The sequence below is a fragment of the Antennarius striatus genome, chromosome 6, assembly GCF_040054535.1.
Source record: "Antennarius striatus isolate MH-2024 chromosome 6, ASM4005453v1, whole genome shotgun sequence".
Lineage (NCBI taxonomy): Eukaryota > Metazoa > Chordata > Actinopteri > Lophiiformes > Antennariidae > Antennarius > Antennarius striatus.
The window spans coordinates 22,046,519-22,064,774 of NC_090781.1; the positions used below are offsets into that span (position 1 = coordinate 22,046,519).

The 18,256-nt window shown below is 43.6% G+C and overlaps 1 protein-coding gene across 1 annotated transcript in view; it reads right to left on the reverse strand.

Moving 5' to 3' along the window:
- Window positions 1-17,722, reverse strand: part of dner (delta/notch-like EGF repeat containing) — a 37,780-nt gene extending 20,058 nt beyond the window's left edge. The window contains exon 1 of the mRNA XM_068317958.1: window positions 17,366-17,722. Coding sequence (XP_068174059.1) covers window positions 17,366-17,716 — 351 coding nt within the window. The 5' untranslated portion in view covers window positions 17,717-17,722. The remainder of the gene's footprint in view (window positions 1-17,365) is intronic.
- Between the last annotated feature and the right edge of the window lie 534 nt (window positions 17,723-18,256).

Sequence of the window (18,256 nt, forward strand, 5' to 3'; positions counted from 1 at the left end):
TGGAGGAAGAGGAACATGATAATTTTGCTGTCCTCTGTGCTGTCTTTGTCTTTTTTTTTTAAAAAGTGAAACCCAAATTATGGGCTTCAGATTCATTGTAATTTGGCTTGAGGAGGATGTTCTGTGGAGAGGAGTTGTCCAAACTTCCTCTCTTCCTCTCATCTGCGGAAATTCAGCAACTTTTATTTACAGCTCGGTGACACGACTACACATTGTGCGATTGTCTTTAATGTTATTGCATTCTGAGTCCTGAAAGAAATCATTGCATGACTGCATTTCTCCTAAAATCACTTAATGTTTCCATTCTTTCACGCACAAAGACTCCCACATGGTCGTATGCATACCCACACACAACACACACATACACACACACACACACACACACACACACACACACACACGCACTTACATTGCCCAAACAATGTTTTCTCTTCATGCAGCAATGAATAAAATGCACCTTGACAACCTCCTTCATGCTGGTTTCCCCCATTAATAATTGATCATATTTGGAAGGAAACATTCTGTTGCAGACGCTGAAGGTGAAAGAGGACAAAGAGCGGCTTACAAAGCTTATTGCTTGACACTGCATTGCCTTTTGCTTGGCTTTCAGAGCCTTCTGAGACTTAAGAACGCCTATAATCCTGCAGGCTCTTATTTTCTTGGCAAACTCCCCGAAACAACCTGAGGTATCTGGAGCTCCAGCTGCTCACTTCAAACTTATTCATTTTAATAAAAACTGGGAGAAAAACAAAAAACCCATGCAAGAGAAGGTGAACAGAAGGATGGTAATGATGCTGATACCAAATCCCCCGGTGTGTATGGATGTGTCTGCAAAATGCACATGCGAGTGTGAAATCTGGAAACAGTCAGAGGCACAAAAACAGAGGGTCATTAACAGTCTGCGCTCTCCACGACGGATGGAGTCACAGCTCATTAGTGCTAATCTCTCAGGTTTTTATTCGCCACGTCTCTAACCAACTTTCTCTCCGCTCTGAAGCGCAGCAGACCCATCAGTCCCAACAGGCCGCCGTACGCTGACTGACGCTCTTATCTCGGCTAAACGGCAGCAAGGAGGTTATCAACCTTTAGAGAACGGCGACGTTAGCCTGTCTTATTTGGAGGCAGGATTAGAGTCCACCTCGTGATCTTATTCTTCTGTCAGTCTTGACTTCCTTTCCATTTACTCACAGCTTCCATCCAGGTTTGCTCGAACAAATCACTGAGAAACAAGTACAGCAGGGGTTACGAATTGAGATAATAATACAAACCATTAGCAATGAAATGAAACTTTTTTCATATATTTGTAAATTACTGTATATCTGCCATTAAATTTCCCAGGTTATTTTTTTTTTAGCTACACTATTGGTACAGTCTTGACTAATAGTTCATGAATCAAGACTGGACCACTGCTTTCACCATTTGTTTTGATGAACAGAATACGAGGTTTTGAACAACAGCAGGTTATTCAGAAATGTCTGAATAACAACAGCTCTCCCCTATATTCTACATTAACATGTGATCAATATTCTTAAAACTGTCTTGAGTGTTGCCAAGTCAGCTGTATTTTCAGGACAGAGGTCAGAGTTAGTTGCAGTGATGCAAAAGGCTGCATAATACTAAAAACATAGATAACATGAGGCAAGAAACAATACGATTAGACACATTACAATATGTTACGTTACGATACATTAGGATATTATGATATGATACCTTACGATATGCTAAGTTAGATACAATACAATTTGTTACGTTAGATACAAAAAGACACAATATGATATAATAAGTTACAATAAAATATTTATGATACGATACAATACGATATGTTACAATATGATGTAATACATTGCGATACAATAAAATGTGATAATAAAATACTTTAAGTAAAGATACATTACTTTACGGTATGTTACAGCACGTTACGTTAAATATGATACAATAGGGTGTAATACGATACAATGTGATACAACACAATGATACCATACGTTACAATACGCTACTTTAAATATAATAAGACAATATGATATTGATATATGATATGATATTGATATATATGATATGATAAGAAACTGATTTTACTTTACACTGAGCTTTTATAATGCGATTTATTGCCCAGCTCTAACAATAACTTGACACATTGCTATTCCGTGTGTATGGACATTTCTACAGCGTTAGCGGACATTAGCATTCATTTATTTTGGCTTATCTGTGTTCTTGTTGTTTTCCGGCACTGAACATCTCTGACGCCTCAGGCTCTGGTGTGAAAATCAATTTCTTCAAAGCAGCAGATAATAACCCACATTAGTCTCTTTATCTATATCCCCACATGGATTAACAGAACACAGAGACGATCCGATGCCAAATTAATTGCTTCTCAAAGTTCTGTCATCCAGTGTTGCAAAGTTGTTTTGGAACCATTTTGGTACTAAAAGTACAATGCTGATATACATTCCTGCACATTTTATTTCAGTTAGGCTGGATTTTAACAAAAGGAATGAAAAGGTCAAACAACGGAACATCAGAACTGTAAATGTAATGGAATTAAAGATGTAACTATCATGTCTCAGGAGGAAGAGGAGAAATAAAGATGGGCAAATGAGTCTGGTGGAAATGTTGTGTCCTGCAGGTGAAAATCTTTTGTTCACTTCAGCTTCAGCTAAAATTGTGTGTGTTCCTGATCCAGGAGGTCAAGTGATGGATGCTGTTTCAGGAGGTTGTTTATCGACGCGCCTGAAGAGCAGAAGTCTGACTGGTAACAGAAATGTTTTGCTGATGCAGCATCGTGTCACATTGAGGATCGTAAAAGTGGATTAGACAGATTTCACCTGATTTAAAGCTTTATTAATGAGGATAGAAGGAACATCAAAACACTCTTATTTGTCATGTTAGAAAAAAAATTGGATCTACTGGACATATTTTAAGTGATGCACTTCCAGCTGATTCCGGTGGGTGTTTTGAAGGGATGCCCTCCTGTTAGTCAGTGACAAGCATGCAAAGAAATTAAACAATTCCAGTCACTTTTTTTCCAAAACCAAACGCAGATTTTTATAGAAACCTTTGAGGAAATTAGAATTTAATGTTGGCACTTTAAATAATGTTTGACATTGAGGTGTTTCTGTTTTAACAGCATTAAAAACAGATGTCGGTTTGATTACAGAGTTGTGTACCTGTATTAATAACAAGATGACAATCAGAAATCTTTGAGCAAGTCCTTAAAACAAAACCAGCGCTTCATATCTGAAATCGTCTTTTGAACTGTGAGAGACTGTAGAGAATTTGCCAAAAACAGAATAATAATTGTTACGAGACACTCGAGCATCATGATATCGTTTTAATCAGAGGATGACTGTAACCCAGACTGACTGATGAGAGAGACGCAGCAGCATTGTTAGAGGAAGGAGAACATAGCTGTGGCTGAATGAAAACATCTAGTAGGAGGATCAGGGGCTCCCAGGGTAGAAACAGTAAACAACTGGGGACGCAAAAACAGCAGGAGTGGAGTGTTTCTGGATTTCTGCTCCAGTGTTAAAAGTTTTCCATCATTCATATTTGGTTTACCTTTCAATAGTGATTTTTTTTTTTTTTTTTTTTTTTTTACAGTTGGATATTTTTGTCATTGTTGATGTTCGCTGTGAACGACACAGACCGCTGACATTGACAAGCAACACCTTTATAATACACATGAAAACAGTGTCCTCTCTGCACAACAGCAGGAGAATACTTTAACCTGATTACAATAACTCATTATCATAAGCATGACGTGACAATGAAATAAATACAGCAATGACTCATCAAAGTTAGCACCTGAATCTGCGGCCTTTCACACACACACACACACACACACACACACACACACACACACACGCACACACATTCTCAACGTAGACATTCAGCAGTTGAAATTGTTACGGCTACAATGATCAAGATGTGTTACCATGGAAACAGTAGCTAGGACACATGAGAGCAATTAGCCCACAGTAGTACACGGAGTGTCATTGTGTGTGTATGTATGTGTGTGTGTGTGTGTGTGTGTGTGTGTTTTCCCGCCTCCGCCGCACCTGTTCTCCACACACACATTAGCAATGTTTGCTCAATATTTGCTCGTCCCATCGCGCTGCAGTGAAATGATCCGTCATGTAATCCACTTACTTCCTCATCTGGGCTGTTTGTGGCCATTTTTCCTCCTTCAGTCAGACTAATGGACCCCCCCCCACACACACACACACACACACACACCACTGTGGGGGGAGAACAGATACAGATAGCATTTCCTTAATCACTCTCTCATGAAAACACTCGCTCTCGGATAAGGAGGAGATCTCTGCAGGAGCACGGAGGAGATGAATCTGTCTAGTGAAGTGTTCCTCTAGAGATGAAAGGGGGCAGACTAATTCCTGACAACACCTGGATGGTGCATTTACTGACTCACCTGCAGCACCTATGGGTGAACTTTGACCTGTGACTGTACAGCAGCGTAAGTCTCTTCAGAACAGAGGAATTGCTTCAGAGATGCATTTGGCCGCTCGAGGGATGTGAAGAGACAACAAGTTTTATTTTGTTCCTGATTAACTTTTGATGATTATTAAACTTTAATCAGTAGCAATAAACAAAAAAACAGCTAAATTCATTTCCTGTGTGAATCAACGGGAGGCTACAACATTTTCTTCATCAGTAAATATTTTCTCACTCGTCAGCATTGAATACAGAAGTAATCCTCCTCCTCATGGACCGACACAGCCTCCGGTCATACTTCAGCTGGAGCCGAGTGTGTGGAGGATGTTCAAGCCGTCAGCAGTCAGGTAGTTCTGAACGGGGTCCTGCGGTGTACCAGTGATGTCCGCCCAGCTTTAGCATTTTTGTAGATGTAATTTTCTCCCCAATCTTGGTGCCGTTTTGTAGAGGCGGATTAATTCAAGAAAGAAGTTGGGAATTTCATTTGTGTTTTCAGACTTCTTTCAATGTCAAAGGTGAACAAACCCATCGTGTTGACAATTATCCTAAAACCTGCTATGAATTCTGATGTAGAGCCAATGTCAAAGGAGAGAAAATTCACTCTGGTGAATATGTGGATAGAGGCTCATTTTTAAATCGCTTGAATCGAGTATAATGCACTGTGGTGGATTATACTTTACACCATGTTTGGACTACTAAAAAATACGTATCCTAATTGGATTGTCTGTTGGTGTAACCTTAACAACAAAATACAGCTGAGCTGGCTTGTAGTCGGTTATTCCAAATGCTATTTTACAGCCAGTATACTCCTAAACTGAAGAATATATGAGAAGAGGAGAATCTTATGTGTCCACTCAAAGTGTTTGAGGCTATTATGCTGCACTACCCCGCTGCAGTCTGGCTATCAGCAGAAAATTCATTGCATCTACAAGGGATCTGATATTTCATGTATTACTAATGAGAGATGTGGTTAAAAATTGATGCTTCTGATCTAGATCCATCTACTTTTTAAAACTCAGCCTGTCACGAATTCGCCGTTTTGATGAATTCAAGGCTACGGCGTGAAACTGGAACATCTCTTTACATCGTACCCTCTCAGAAACATGGAGGGAATACTAAGAAACGCGAGGCCGGAGAGAAAGTGTAGCCCTGCAACACGAAAGGCACACGGCTTTAATTATTCTCCACAAATCGACAGCTGTGAAATACACTACATCACCACAGTGGGTAGGAGATTACAACCAAACTATAGCAGCCAGGGAACAAATACACTGTAATTATGTAATCAATCACACAGCAATTAGTGAGATGAACCAAATTAAACTTTCATATAGCCAGCAGTAATTTTTTATCACAAATGTGCAGTGTTTAATGAGAGCCCGCAATCCCAGTTAATACAAGATCTTTAATTCATGATAGTGACAAAATAATACATGAAAATCATCCCTCAATGGAGCCGTTTTCCTCCAACAGAGGGATCTTGTGAGGTTTGAGCTTCGGAACGTGATCAAATCAGAAAAAAAAGAAAAGAAGAAGACCCGGAAATCAAGAAACTACTCACAAAAGTGCTGCCGGTGCATAATTAACTTTATCAAACAAGTGAAAAATACCCTCCTGCAGATATATCATTTATCCATAGGGATGTGCCGAACTACAGAATGACTTCCTGAGTTTCTATCTTTATGTCCAGATAGAAAGTCCCCACACTGCATCTCTGCTTTATGAGCAGAATGACTCAGCCGAGCTGCAAGAAATTGGCCGAATGAAGCATGAAATAAAACAAATAAACTGAAGAGTAAGCAATCGACAAAGCAGGGAGGTGGTTTGGATTAGTTAATGGAAAGACAAGAGCCTTCCAGAGAATACAGCGGGAGGAAGATGCATAAATATATACTGTGCAAGGAAATGCATTAGAATATCTCTTTGCATGTTAAGACTATGAAGCGTTTCATATCACACTGCTTCTACTTCTTCCTTTGCCTTGGCGTTTGTCCCATCAGGAGTCGTCATCCTCAACACTGTAATACATTAGTGCATCAACATTCGCGACTTCACCTCATCGCGGATTTTTGGTAGGCAGTCACGTGATACCGTACACGCATTCTATTGGCTTGACGGCATTCCGGAAGTGCGCTACGTTCTGTGAGTCTCGGACTTGCGTGAGACACAAAAGTGCTTTAAACAGTCGAAATGAGTATGGAAAAAGGTCATACAGACATAAAATCAGTATGGGGAGGGTTCATAAACGTTTAAATTATAAATAAATATAAATATAAATAATAATCATAAATAAATAATAAATAAATAATAATATATAAATAATAAGGTAAATAGTTTGTCGTTCTATCGCGGAATTTGTGAATCGCGTGTGATTCCTGGAACACAGTAACGGCGAAAAACGAGGACGCACTGTAGTCCGACCTTCTGGGAGTCTGTCCTGCACATCAACAGCCTGTCTCAACCTCTTGTCTACGAGTAGCGCGACACTTCTTACCTTTCTCATCTTAGACCACATGGTTCTTAATCTTCCACACCACCATCCTCTGCTGTCTAGCTACACCCTCCCCTACCTCCACCTTACAGGTGACGTCATCTGCATAACATGTAATCCACCTGCATGCGTCTACCTCCAACTCTTGTAGGTCACAAAACATTCCTGCAAAATGTACAGTTTAAAGGAAAAACAACCAAAAAACTTTTTCTGTGACAGAAAAGAAGAAATTTCGATTTTCATGACTACTTAAACATGACTACCCATCTTTGTTATAAATTATAATTATGTCATCATCATGAAATTATAGCCACTTTATGTTATGTGGTGATAAAGAACAGACTATCCAGTGTGATGTTTCAGTGCTTAGCATCCCACCATAAGGACACCCATTATAATTTTATTTCCCGCCACATGTTGTGCTTCTTCCTGTAATCCAGCAGCTGTCAGGTTGGGAGAAGATTCCTAAAACTCTGGAGGATTTGAGCGTTAAATAGTTTGCCTGTAAAAACCTTGTGACGGACTAGAAACCTGTCCGTTTTCCTGGGATTGGCTGAGGTGCGTCTTTTGAACTGGAAAATCGGATGAAGGAAGTAGATGTTTTGACGATGTTCAGCGTCTGTAGGTCATGACACTTTTTTATTATTAAACGAGAAGTCGCCGTGCCCCTGACAATATTAACTCATTACTATTCAAAAGAAGGATTATGCAGCGTTATGAGCTTTATGTTTAGCATTTAACTGATATCCTTTCAGCGTCCCGGGTAGATATTATTCCTGTTATGATTTATTACACCCGTCAGTCAGAAAACCACCCAGAGAGAAACCCTTCATGATCCAACTTCATCACACAGACATGGCTTTAATGCTCGCTTTTATCACTAAAAGCCGGGAACAGTCAAGACCAAAGAAGAAGGAAACCGGATACTTGATTTCATATTATAATATTTATAATATTACTTCACAGATAACTAAAAGCTTTAAGCCTTTTCCTGTCGTCACAGACAAACTTGGTGACAAACAGGAATGTGGCAACACTAAAGTCTGATTTAGCACAAGGAGAAACTGAAAATAGCAACGATCCACACGCCCACGTCTTTTTATGGTTCAGGCAAAGTGGAACAAATCCTGAAATATATTGACCTGGTTTTTTCACAGCACCTGCAGAACCAACAGCAACAACTCCAACGATGCAATCTGCTGATACGTTTCCTGTGCAGCGCCTCCGCTTTTAGATTTTTATCCCTTAAAAAACTGGTTTACAGAGGATTCAGTCACTGTTCGGTTCTGTTTTATCCTTTTTAACCAAATTGGATATAACTTAAAAGTGAAATGGAGAGTGTCAGCTGTCAGACCTCCTGTCTGTGGAATGATTGATGAATGTCAGACGACGCGGAAGCAGGAAGAGGTGGCGATCTCAGTCACATCACGTGTAGCTGGAATGAGGGAATGCATTATGAGGAGCTCTGAAAGGTCGGGTGAGAGCTGATGGAGGCAGGAAGTGAGCATCTTTAATGGCGTAACAGTAGGTGGAGGAATCGGATCCATTGTTGGACATGGAATGGAGGAGAGATTCTGGGTTTTTTTCCAACTTTAACACAAAGATTGGACAGGGCGATTCACCACATGCAAATAGATCGTGAAAATGTGACAATGTGGAGACGAGCAACAAGCCAGCGTGTGCAGCCAATCATGCAAGCCTCATAAAAACACATTATTATTCGCAGCAAACCCAGAGGGAGTGTAGCAGCAGAAAGATGGATAATGCTCACTCACCCAGAGCTGCCCGCTTACACCACTAACCAGGCATGTGAACCGAAAGACAAATTCATGACATCTAGACGAAGAAAATGATGTCCCAAGATAACTATTTTGTTGCATCTCCAGGAAAGATGCATTATTTTTTTCATCCTCTCTCTTAAATAAGAACCCGTGGTGTCATTCAGGGGTTTGAGATGAATTTAAAAAAAAAAAATCAAAGCAAGAATGAGGAAATGGCTAAATTCGGTGTATATAGTCATAAAATCTCTTTTCAAAAACCAATCCAAAAAGAGGATGAATAATTGCTGGCTGTCAGAATGACACCGTTCTTTTATTCACAGTATTTATATACACAACATTTTCCAAAAAATCCACAGCCCAAAATCCTTTGTGGGATAAAGGATCTTCAATCTGCAGCCATCTGCTTAACATTCATCCAAGTTATTGGACCGTCCTGTGAAACAGTTCAACGCTTGCATCGCAGCCAGAAACGATGTTTTCTTTTTTCTTTTCTTTTTTTCGCAGCGAGCCTTTAATGTTATCTATTTCTGCACTTCAAAGCGTCCACCGTGCCTCCGTCGCTCTCAGACTCCTTTATCACTTCCTGGCCCGGTGGCTTCAAAGAGCAACTCCTTTTTTCAAAAAACCTGGAAGCCGTGAAGCCTTCACACACGTGTCCGAGCACTTTGATACAATTCAATCTTACCGTGATGCATAAAGAGATGTAAATCGAGGAGTGGCGGAAAGATAGAAAGCAAAAAACAACAACACATGATAATGAGGTGAAACCGTCCTTTAGATCGCCGCACTTTCATACCTTTTTCTGTTTTTATTGGAGCGTGGGGGGGTTTTTTTGTGCAAAAAGCTGTCAGTCAAGAGCCGACGCGCAGCAGGAGAACGCTTATTCTGCTCCGCGGGGGCCTCCCGCTCTGTCATCAAACAAATGACTTTAAATATTCCCCATGATTGCCCAACACCATCCCCTCCATAGACAATTACCTCCCAATCCTGCCAAACGCCAAAGCAGGCAGAGCGATAGAAACGGGATTGATGCAAGAAAATGAGATCAAGAGACAAGGAGGAGGAGAAGAGGAGTAAGGAGAATACTAAGTGAGAGGAGAATGATTGAAGAGAGGAGGTGCTGCGACTCTATTTATACCTATCCGAGCAGAGCCGGGGCTGCAGGCGACTCAAGCATCTCTTTTTCGGCATCGGGACGCAGTTGTCTCCTTTCTATTCTATCAGATAGGCACCAAAACGCATCAGGAGCTTCCAGGCTCTTTGCGATTTTTATCACAAGCTTCTCTTGGAGTACAAGCACTGACAGACTACAAGTGTTTTTGGAGGGTCTTTTTTTTTTTTTTTGGTGTTACATCTCCAGTTTGCCGATTTTTAACGGTCCAATGACAGCCAATCCGCCTGCTTGGTAGATCATTTCTCTCGTGAGGACAGCGTGACCATATCAGGCCTGCGTCAGAGTGTTTTCAGTCACATCGAAAGAATAAAAACATGCATCTTGAGTTTGTTGTATTTACTTTTCGCACACACATAAAACCAGGAGACAAATCCAAACAGAGTTGCCAAAGCGGCACCAAAAACACTGGATCCTGCATTTCCCACAATCACCCTTGATGGATTTAGGTTCCTTTCTTTCTGGTCTGCACCCACCGTTGCTTGTTTGCGTCCACGGTCAAACCGACACGACCCAGATGATAATCAGGGTTCTGGACGAAACTATTCCAGAGCCGCAGGTCGCATGACGCAGCTGCTGCACCGCCTGGGGGCTAATAGACAGGTGACCTGACCCCCATGAAGAAAACCAGCAGCTTCCTGCATACTAAAAAGAGCATGAGGTGTGTGTGTGTGTGTGTTGGTTGTCCCAGTCCCAACATACAGGACAAGAAGCCTCTGGTGAGAGCACCTGAGTGCTGTCACACTCATTGATACAGAAGAGTAACGCTCATGATGACGATGGCGATGATCATGATGATGACGACGACGATGATGATGACGATGATGATGATGATGATACAGGTGATTCTACAACCAGAATCAATATATAAATGTAGAACCCGTCTGATTACTGATTATTAAATCATCAAATCTTAATGTCACAGTTGTGCAATAAAATATTGTCATTATTGTTACATATGGTGTTGTTGTTGTTGTTGTTGTTGTGACGGAGCAGAAACAACACCACCGACTCAGGCTCTGGTTGCTGGGTGTCAGGCCTGACGCCAGCAGTAATCCTCCTCCTGATGGATCGCCGCTGCCTCCGCTCCCGTGGGACGGCGACAGACTCGTCAGCCAGGAGCCGTGTGGAGTGTGTGGAGGATGTTCACGCCGTCTTCGCAGGTTTTCAGCAGCGTTTAAGCCGGAGGCTGATCGCCGGCGTTGGCTCGGCCCCCAGTGCTGGCACGCCTCCAGCGTGCCAACGGCACGATCTGGGACGCGTTGACCCGGCCGTGGCGCTCCTCCAGAATTCATTTTCTCCCCAAATCCTCTCGCCTTTTTTTTTTTTAAAGCGGCGGCTGAGCCTAACAAGAGGGTGGCCACTTGGGATTATATTTGGCCTGATGAATTTTTGTCTATTTTTCTCTATAAATTGTCTTTTCTGAGTCAAAAACCAAAACCTCGTCCGTTGAGAATTTACCGCAAACATAAAGATGTAGGAAGAATTTTCAGATGGAGAAAATGTTTTCTCAAATTCAGCAAAAAAATAAATAAAAAAATCAGTGTTGCTTTCTTAAACCCCTCCAGTGTGTAAATCACTCATCACATGTTAAGGACATTATAGCTTTAACACCACTGGGTGAACAGCTCTTTTTCCTCTCCTTCCTCTTTTGTCTTGCCAAAACCATTAAATCAGATGCAGACTCCGCTGTGCTACACAGAAGACTTAATGATTTGGATAGGGGGCCCTCCTCCTGCTTTTTAAGCTGTCTCTCTGCATCGCACGCTGTTTCTTCATTACTTTCAGCATAAAACGTTGCTGCCCACTGTGATCTGACTTACTAAGTAGAAGGAACATGAGTTATTAATGTAAAACACGGTAGTAATATACCATTCTGTAGGTACTGTGTGGGTTTGTGCGTCCAAATGGTGAATTACAGCGTAAATAAATGTCTCTCCTCTGCAGAAAACGCATATAAAAAAGTCAGTCTCTCTCAGGCCGCGACTGATGGAGATGGATTTAATTTGGCGAGCTGGCTGTTCGCTGTGACCCACATACACAGAAGGTTCCTTGCTAAACATGACATCCACCGTTTGAATGAAGGTGACACCCGCCGCTGACAGGAATGGAACGGGCGTTGGCGTGAAAGCAAAAACAGTTCTTGCAAGTAAAATCAAAGACACCAGGCGTTTTCTAGGGATTCTGCTGCTCGCCGGCGACCGGCGTGTGTTTGATTTTCAGATCACATTTTTTATTGTTTTTGATAGGTTCGCAGCTGTGGAGATAACCATGTTTCCTCTTTTGCTGCGTGTCAAGCTAAAAATGGGTCCGAAGCCCATCCTGCTGCCACAGGGAATTAGTCACTGGAGTGCTGGAGGTGGAACATCCTGTTCCAGTTGTCACCAAAAAGATCTGACGTAAATCGTGGCCGTTCATCTTACCTGCCTCTCAGGATGTGACAGCAGGAAGGCCATTACGCGCTCGGATCGCAGGAAGGAGAAACAGACGTGCTTCATGTGGGTCATGTGACCTCATCCGTTTTCCTTTTGTCGGGGATAAAAGGTCGTCGACAAGATGTAAAAAAAGAAGTCGCCGGTGACATTTTATTCTGCGCTTTACGCACTCTAAACCTGTTGATCTTTTACCCCCCCCCCCACCCCTGTTTTAGTTGCTCTGTTTCCATGGAGACAAGGAATGGAGACACAGCAATAGAAATTGGGTCCCTCAGCAGGGGGGGTGACACCGGATGTGTGTCATTGCTGTTCTCCCACCGCCTTTCTTTCCAAAGTGGAAGGAAAATGCTGTTAAAATGACGGCAGCGAGGACAAAGATTTGGTTTGGTTCGGGAGCGTCGGACCATCTGAACACGATCTGCCCCACCGCCTGCAGGGAAAATGAGCAAAAGGCAGGTAGAACGATGACGCGAACGACCAACAAAAACAAAACAAGGCGATTAAAGTTGTGTCCGGTCAACTTTATGAACGCCGGAGGTGAGCTGACGCTGTAAGTTTTAATTGGTGTCCATTAAAGGTCATTTTGGAGTGAAAAAGGCCTTCATAAAAAAATAAATACTTCTCTAGAATTTGCTGGTTTGTCTGGGAAAAAAAAGCATCCAGGCTCACTTTTCAGGTTGTTTAACTCAAGCAAGGTTTGATTGAACTAAATCATTGCGTTTTTAACTAAATATAGTAATTCTGATGAGACGAAAGACGGTTTTGAAGAACAGTGGCCTTCAGGTGAGGTGACAGAGATAGAAAACAGAAATAAATAGATTCTCCCTTTTTATTACCTGTGAATAAGAAATATGTGATCACACATATTTGTTTATCAGTTTGTTGGGAAGACACTTAATTTCTATGGTAATTTTAATATCTTTTGTTCTGAATGGGTTTTTTTGTTTAAGAGAAAGCCAGCCATATAAAAACCCCCCCCGATGGCGATCGACTGCTGATCGACGGGGACTGACGTCATCACGGTGGATCCGCAGGAAGTGGATGAATCAGCAGGACTCGTAACCGTGGAAACGATCGATTCCCTCGGGACGAGAAGCCGATCCCCCCCCCCCAGGGTTTAAGTCTCACCGCCGGCCGTCAGTAACCAACACAACATCATTATGAACGCTTCATGCTGTTATAAAGACAGTTCTGCTGAGGATGAAGACCAATTATGTTCAAGCATTTCCAAAACACCTCCTCTAATAACCACTGAGTTCTCTTGGGTTGAGTTTTTAAAAAAAAACATTAATTATGTGTTTATGTAATTTAATCCAACACCAACTGATCCTCTTCATTTTGTATTCATTGAATATTTTGAGCTTCCAGAGTCCCTTTTTTTTGTTTTTTTGTTGGAAAAAGCAGTTTTTAGCTGAACGTGTTCATTATTTCAGGCTGAAAACATACTTTTTTAAAAATACTTTTTAAGCACAATCCCCCTCAGACGGACAAACCTCTGCTCTCCTATCGACTGTCAGCCTGGCCCAGCTGTTAACACCAGATAATCTCCGTCTAACACCCCGGGGCTGGTGACGGCGCCTTGCTCCTCTCCTCGGCTCGGTTTAAGCTGGTATTCATTGTCAGCAGCCAACAGAGAAGGCTTGCAAATCACACACACACACACACACACTATGGCCTGCTGGCTGGTCTCCCACTTGGCTTCATTAAAGGCCATAGTTTCAGATGGACTTGACTGACAAGTCGTCTGATCGTGAGGGGGCGACGGCGGCGTCTGTTCTGCATCTGTTGGCGTCTTTTTAAATAAGAAGGGCAACGGAGCAGAGGGTGATCCGCCGGGAAAAAAGTGTCGGACCCCAATCCACGTGCCAAAAGCTCGGATCAGAGTTTGCGTCATGTTGACGCGTATGTGTCGTCCGCTGAGACGTAACTACGTCCCAACCTGCAGCCCAGTGTCTGATGTCTGGATGAGGAAATGAGGCAAAAATAAAAAAAAAGATGACAAAGGGCCCAAACCCTATGTCAGGTAACGACGATGTCGGAGCAGAAGGTTGTCGTGAGGGTGAACAGGATGGAGACACAACTTGGCATTGGACTTGACATCAACACCTTGACGACCCACGCACGGCTTCTCTGCTGACTTTGAGCACCTTGCGCTGAGGCACTCGTGTCGACAGCAGGTGTGTATCAGTCACCTATATCAGTAGCCCACCGCGCTCCCATCTCCCCACCATCAAACGGCCGCGTGTCGTGTGATGTGGAAATGAGTGAAATAACTGGCCGCGGGCCGTCCCGTTCAAAGGCAGCCTGCTCAATCTCATAACATCTGAGGACGTCCGCGTGAATATCAACGACAGCTCAGCGAAAAATAGATGAACCAGTGTTTGGATGAACCACTCCAAACACTAGAACCTCCTCATTCGGGAAGCCGACAGTAACCGGATGGACATGATTCCCAGTAACCTGTAATGATTTACCTCTTATGTGATTCAAAATGATCAAATACGGATCAACTCAACCAGGATCGATCTGTATTCGTTGTATGATTTCATCCTGCTAAGCTAATTTTGTCACCTTTGACAAGACCCATGCTAGATATTTTCCCTCCATTTTTCCGACGGTGCGGTATCCAACTTGTGACTCTCTGCAAAATCATGAAAATTCATGGATCAAACAACACCTGAATGCGATCCGAGACAGTGACTGGTGCCAGATGACGATCACAGCGACATGAGGAAACTTGTGAGGGAGAAAACATCTTTCCAGAAAGAGGCGTCGAGAGCAAGAAGAACGGCGATGAGAAATAAACTCTCACTTGGGAGACAGTCAAAGCACTTGAGGAAAATATCTGTTTGTACTGCCGGGGACCATAACCCTCACTCCGCTCTCCAGGTTCACCAATGATCCACTGCTTTCATTTGCTGAAGGGCTTATCAACCCCAGCTAGAGCTCCCTGGACTTGCTTCCAGACAGACGGTTGTTTTTGTGTTGCTACAGAACCATTGTGTTGTGAGGCAAGTTGCCAAATCCATCATGGCAACACAACAGGCCTTTTAATAATGAATAAGTTGGAGAATTAGAGGCTAATAACTCGCAGGAAGACCGGTGGCAGTGAATTCCAACAAGACGGCTTCTGGGGGAAAAGGGTGCAGGGTGATATTAAAGCTAGTTTAACAAGCACAGAGGTGTTGTTTCCCATGGTGCTCGCTGCTGCGGTTTGCACCGCTTTGATTCATGCAGCGTGAGGGATGGGGGGGGGGGGGCTGCAAAGAAGGATTAGCAACTTTTGCCAGATAATTTTTTTTTTTTTTCAATGCAAAGGAATATCATTAAATGAATCGGCGTGACTGTAATCCTGCACTTACTGTACAAATTGAATTTTTGCAGATTGAGTTTTCCTCTTTTCCTGCTTGGCAAACAAGCGAACATTTTGACACCGGCGATGAGATAACGCCAGGAAGAAGAGGATGAGAACATGTCAGTTACACTCATTTACACCACCATGTCATCACTCTGCTCCAAATCCAGGACTTCTTTGCACTCTTTGCTCTCCTCTCACGCTTTCTTTATTCTCTTAACATCTTTTTTTTTTCTTCTTTCTGTTCCGTGATGCTCATAAAGAACAGAGAGATCCTATCCCACGTCCCCTAACTAGACCCTCATCTCGAAATGCACATCCTTTCCACTGCTTGCATACACAAAATGAGAGAGCACACAGTGTGCAAACCTACATGTAAACCCAGCTCCACTAGGGGAAGCTCTGGTTTGCCACCTGTTGGTGGTTCTGTTACAGCTCAGCCGGTCACCTTTGCTGTTTCCCCTCCGTGATGTGGAGGGAGACTCATTTATCCTCTCTGCTGCTGGCAGTCGCTCTCTTTAACCTCAGTATGACTCAGAAGCCTGGCTGGATATTGAGCTTCTGAGGCTCAGACACAAAACGTTCCGTTTCAATGCTCAAATGAATTTGTTGAAATCCAGCAGAAGAGCTTTTGAGACCAGACGGTCGCCTCAGAACTCAGAACATCTTCAGTGATGTTGTAATGGAATGCAATGACGGAGATAGTCTATTTATCTTTTGTCTATTTTATGAAGGGACTGCTACAAAATATTTTCGCTAACTGTTATCTCAATGACAAAAACAAAGACTCAAAAGAGACAGGCCAGCATCTTCCGAGGCTCCAGCATCACTCAGACAGACATAAAAACTTTACGAGATGTTGTGAAAGCTGCCAGAGAGCAGCACTTATCTTATTCACGGCAGCAGCGCGGAGATTAGTGCTCTGGCCTGACCGTAAGTATTCCAGATGATGGACTGGTAGATATTTGAGTTCTTATCAATGTGCAAGTTAGAATTTACACCCGACAGAGACATGCTTGATATTATCAAATGGGTTTGATGAAACTTCAGATGGATTTAAAAGTGGGGGGAAAAAAAGAATGAAAGTGCTTAAAAAAAACATGTCACACACTCAACGGGCAGGACCTCGCACGCTCAAACACATCGTCTTCACTTTCATCTCCCTGCCGTTGCCCTTCCTTCTGTTGCCACAGCAACGCAGCACTTGTCTCCATGTCTCATTGTCAGCACATGCTTCCTTTAAAAAAAAAAACACACACACACACACACACACACACACACATATCCCATCCCACAGTAGGGAGGAAGAAAACACACGTCTTCATCGGTCTGGAAACATAAAAACCAAATCACAAATTTAATTCAGCTTTCATTGAGGATGAACCCCCCCCACCCTCACCCCCCCCACTTGGAGAGATGATGATGTTTCATGTCAGAGGAAGATGATGCTCCCCCAAAATAAATAAGAACAAATAATAAATGCTAAGAAAACAGGTCATTTCTGTCAGCGTAGACACACACAGCTCTGCTTTATGATGTCATGAACACCTGGAGCCTCAGAATGAATCCACCTGCAGGTGAATGAAGACCCAGAAACCCCTCAGATCCACCGCTTCACTTCTTTTCTCACTTCTACACACCGATTATCCGTTCACACAGACGGATGACAGAAGAACGTCTTACCTCACAGTTGCGTCCGGTGAAGCCCTGGCTGCAGGTACAGGTGTACTCCCAGGTGTCCCCCGGCCCGTCGGGGGAAGGCAGGGCCAGGCAGAAGCCCCCGTTGAGACAGGGTCGGCCTTCGCAAGGGTTGGGACGAGGTGTCGCCCGAGTCGGGGTGGGCTCAGCTGGCGCCGGGGTGTCCGGGGCCAGCTGGAAGGGAGAAGGAACGGCGCCGATGCTGATGATGCTGCTGCCGCCGCTCAGGAGCAGGAGGAAGGGGAAGAGGAAGGGAGCGGGGAGCGGGAGGTTCCTCACAAACCGGACGGGACGGCAGCCGGGAAGAGCCGACGCGCCGCACACACTCGTCCTCATCCTTCACTCCGGTGGTTTCTCTTTTCCTTTTTATGTGTTTCTCCCTTTTCTTCAGAGCTCGCAGCACTCCCGTTTGTGCTGGTCCAGGCTTAGCACTGACCGGGAGAGGTGTGTGTGTGTGTGTGTGTGTGTGTGTGTGTGTGTGTGTGTGTGTGAGAGAGAGCAAGTAGGAGGAGAAGGAGGCGGTTAAGATGCTGAGCCTCAGCTGCACACAGATAGACCGACTGATCGTGTGGAGGCTGAGGGAGAGACGGCAGGGATGCTGGAGGAGAGAGGGAGGGCTCTCGGCCATCATCGTCATAGTGACGATACAGCTGACGACACCCCCCTCCCACCTCTCCGATGCTCCCTCTCTAACACTTAACACACTTTTCTCTCATAGCTACGAGTATGGGGGTGGGGGGGGGGTTGGGGGGTAGCTCGGCACCCTCCTCATTAAGAGTCTCATCATCCACAACCTCTCCTTGACGCAGGGGTGCAGCTAGAAGCAAAGCTGCCCCAGGGCCCAGAGGCCCCCACCACCACCACTAAAAAGTTACT